The following is a 4,123-nucleotide window of genomic DNA, read 5'->3' as shown; positions in this document are numbered from 1 at the left end:
ACCTTCTATTTTGAAACGAGAGGTTTCGTGGGGGTTAGCACAGTTTCCTAGCATGAGAGATGTCCCCGGTTTGATTCTCCTCCCCGAACTTGGTCAAGGAAACCTACTAAAGGAGAACCAATCTGAAACGGACTATAAAACTCCTAATCAAATTAATACAAGGACAATGCGATGGCTAACTTCGCTTGCCAGGCGAGGTTCATCCCCCCAGCCCTAACATCCATACCCTGAAACATAAAAAAATGTCAAAAACTCGGATTACTCTTGCTGATTCATTTACAATGCACGTACAGAAGGACACACAAAATCGCAGAGGTCACCACGATTTTCAGAGTGAACTTAGTAAACGTTGTCAACTGTTTTGAGCAGTAGGGTATAAATTAAACATGATTAAGTAATGGCAAGGATTAGGGAGAGCTTCTAGGCATTGCATTTTGGCAGCTTTTGTAAGCCCCCAAACCTACTAAAACAATTTTTCATACAGCTTAACACATACTGCTGAGTGAATAATCAGCATTTCTTGATTACTCGTTTGATTCAACGCAGAATGCAAGTTTTTTTCTTTAAAGGGGTTAGTAAGAAGACGATTAGCTTTCCTTAAAACTGTTTCAAATACCAGTGGCATGCATTTTGAAACTGCAACCACAAACCGCAAAGAACGGACAGACTGATCGGTCGGACGCGGCGTTTCTGCCGTGATCTGCCAGCTCTCCCGAGTAAATCGCAGTTTTTGGTGCGCAAATCTCCGTTCGCCGGTGTCCAGAAAGACTTTTATTTAAGAGAGGAAGCTCGATTCTTGGCATTCACCCATCAGATTCGAAACAAGAAAGAGGTGATTCTAGTCACTTCTTTCAAACTTTGTATACTGAGCAATATACTTTTCAGTATGGATCGATTCATTGCTCTGGCAAGTATCGGTTGTCTAGTGAGTGGAGTCCGCGGGGATGAATATGCCCCTGTTTATCAAACTGGGTCGGAGCCCGTTCTCCAAGAGGCCCAAGATTACTACCAACCCCCGGCATCTCCAGTCTATTACAATCGACCTCAGCAAGACAACTTTTTGGACGACGGCTTAGGCATTGTAAGTACTCAATAATACCGGTAGAAAAGTTGGAATTTTATTATTTTTTTTATAAATTTTCATAAATTTCAATTATACCTTGTTCATTGCCAATTTGTAGCTAAGTTTACACTAACGAGGCTAAACAAAGACTAGCTCCCTAGGACTAAAAACGACTTGAATCTGATTAAAAAAAATCGAACATTCTCAACTCTATATAAGTGCCTGAAACATCAGGGGTGTTGAGTCGTTAGATCTCTTTTTCAAGCGTTTCGTTTGAATAAATATGACAAAAAATCTTGGAGGTCAGAACCAAATAGAATCACTGTATTTCATTCCTTTTTTTCATTTCACTTCGTAAGGTGATCAAATATAGCTGATTCAAATTCTTCTCGGTAAATTTATTTTTTCACTTTGTTGCTGAAATCCAAACTTGAGCTTCCTTGCCGAAGTGCATTTTTAAATGTTTGCTGGCATTTTTGACCCAAATTAAAAGACAACTTGAGCTTTTGTCTTTCGATTTTTCTCCGGTTGGTCACGTTTGATGGTTATTGGAGCAATTCTACCGACGAGGTGGCAAAGTGTCACGATAACCGCAGAAAGTAATTGTTCTTAAGATAAGTTGGAACAGGTTCCAAGCCTAAACTGCAAGATTGTAACACTGGAATTCCTTTAAGGCTCAACCAAGAGTGAAAATCGGTGTCGTATGAACTTGCCATTAGAAATCGAAACGAAACGTCATTGAAATTCACCGTATTCTGCAACAAAGTACAGCCATTTTCTTTCTGAAAGAACAAAAACTAAATACGTAGACAAAAACAGTAGGGGGATCCTTGAAAATGGAGTTGTAAACTATATTTTGAGAAGCAAAAAAAGAATACAAATTTTAAATCACCTAAAAGCTTATAATTTGCTTCATCTTCATCTTATGCATGCTTCATCTCTCTCCATCTGAAAAGTATGAAGATTAAATCTTGAAAATCACTACTAATTTTTCCGATTACTCAGTGTAACACTGTAACATTGACATTTCTGGTTGATTAACATTATTTTTTCAGATTGGGTTGGCAGGAGCTCTCGGCATCGGTGGATTGATCGGAGGTTTTGCTCTCATTCAGCAAGCAGCGATAGCTCGTGAACAAATCCGAAGTCAAATAAGTGCGGACACCGCTGTGGCCAATGCCATTAATTCCTTGTTACCCACTCAGACGGCTGCTATCACATCTTTAACGACGTCCCAAACAACAATTACCAATCAGGCAACACAGCTATGCGCTACTGCTGCAGCCGTAGTAGCTGCCATTCCTACAACGATTGCCGAAGATGACGGTGACGTAGAAACGGTCATCAATGCGGTGATTACTGCGTTCATGAGCAATCCTTGCCCTTGAAAGATAACAGGGTGAATAGATTGTTTAGAATTATGCTGGCCATGCACGACTGATAGCTCTCCTAAGGATTGAAAGCAGTTCACTTTATAAAACTCAGATCCACAGGCAAATTATGATTCATTTTGACACTTAAACATTACATGCGGGCTTTTCATAGGTGACCCAACTTGCAGTATTTGATCATTGGCTGTTACCATATATTGTTATTCATGTTCCTGTCATCAGTTGCCTTTTCATGGTCCAATCAATACTTCCTCACTGAACCGATCCCACTTCTCGGATAATAGAGAAATGGGTCTCGTCTCACAATTGGATTGAGAAGATGCGATTGAAATGTTTTACATGAGTAAAGTCGTTCCCTTGAGATACATTCAGATTCTTGTAATTGTAATCATGTGATAGAACTTCCAGATTGCAATAAATTGTTTCCTATTGAGTGTATGGATTTGTCAGACTCTGAGGGAATGGAAGAACTCATCAGTTTGGGCAATTTGATACAGAAGGAGTCATCCGCGTTTACTACCCTCGTTCAAGAGCTGCCAATGGATCGATTGGATACCCAAAGTCAAGCGAGTCGGTGATCTAATGGAAGTGTTCGGAGTAGTGCCTCAAATCAAAGAAGGTCCGAGCTGAAAGCAACATTGGCCCATGAGACGGCCGAGACTCGCATGGCTGAGGAGATTGAAGATATGGAACTAAAGAAGAAATAAATGGAACTTCAGCTAGATTGGTTATGCCGCAAAAGCCATCTGGAAGGCTTGGAGGCGGAGATGCCGGCCCAAGACGATTTGGAAACGGAAGAAGTAAGTTCAAAAGGGATCAAGCAACAGGTAGTAAAAAATAAAGGTCTGCCAACCGCGATTGATCTCTACCCTCAAGCCGACATGTTCCAGCCGCCAAAAAGTCGATGGACAGAAACGGGACAGGTGGCAGGTGAGAATGGGTTGATTGTTGAAATGCTGAGAAGACAGACCGCTTTCAACACGCAAATAGACACGTTCAGTGGCGCCCCAGTCGAGTTTCCTCATTTTATAAAGTAGGTCGAGGACGTCATTGAAAGAAATCTACCAGATCAAAGGTCCAGACTCAAATGTCTGATGGAATTCGTCCAAGGTGCACCCGCAACCTATTGAAAGGTTGTGCGTTTATGGATGATAGTCTTTTTTTTGATGAGGCCAAAAGGTTGTTAGTTAAACGATATGGTTATAGACGAATCGTGGCGCATGAGTTCTTGGAAAATCTCTGTATGCGGCCTGTTATCAAGGACAATTGTGCTAAAGATTTCCAAGGGTTTTATGATGCCCTGCTGTTGTCTAACTCGGTTGTTTGTCAAAGTGAGTTGAATGCCCAACGTTTCATTGGTGAGCTCGTTGCCAAGCTCTCGTATGGGTCAAGGAGTGTTTGGCGAGGCATCACACCTCAAAAGCGAAAACATCCAGGCCAACGCGAATCATTTACTGGTTTTGTGACATTTGTTGAAGATCTGTTGGACCGAGCAAGCGACCCCATCTACGGCAAAGAAATGATCAAGTTCGTTGCAGGCAAGAAATGGGAACTCGATAGTAAGCCAATGGAAGCCAAACCTGTCACTGGGCATGGGTTTGATTGAACTTACAAGTTCAAGTTTGGTTCCAAAAAGCAGTTAAACGCCTTTGCCGTATCGACTGTGCCA

General features: G+C 41.5%; 1 protein-coding gene across 1 annotated transcript; it reads left to right on the top strand.

Moving 5' to 3' along the window:
* Positions 1-803: 803 nt before the first annotated feature.
* LOC131877820 (uncharacterized) lies at positions 804-2,854 on the top strand. Its single transcript, XM_059223621.1, has 2 exons — positions 804-1,081; positions 2,119-2,854. Exons 1-2 carry the CDS (start codon positions 887-889, stop codon positions 2,449-2,451), a joined length of 528 nt encoding a protein of 175 aa, XP_059079604.1. The 5' UTR covers positions 804-886; the 3' UTR covers positions 2,452-2,854.
* Positions 2,855-4,123: the final 1,269 nt, after the last annotated feature.

This window comes from Tigriopus californicus, chromosome 3, assembly GCF_007210705.1.
Source record: "Tigriopus californicus strain San Diego chromosome 3, Tcal_SD_v2.1, whole genome shotgun sequence".
Lineage (NCBI taxonomy): Eukaryota > Metazoa > Arthropoda > Copepoda > Harpacticoida > Harpacticidae > Tigriopus > Tigriopus californicus.
This window is presented reverse-complemented; position numbering and strand designations above follow the sequence as displayed.

What these genes read in the sequence shown, in the direction of transcription:
- LOC131877820 (XM_059223621.1), top strand. Translation starts at nt 887, where the DNA reads ATGGATCGATTCATTGCTCTGGCAAGTATCGGTTGTCTAGTGAGTGGA. An exon ending in TGGACGACGGCTTAGGCATT is followed by an intron (nt 1,082 to 2,118) that starts GTAAGTACTCAA and finishes TTATTTTTTCAG; the next exon opens with ATTGGGTTGGCAGGAGCTCT.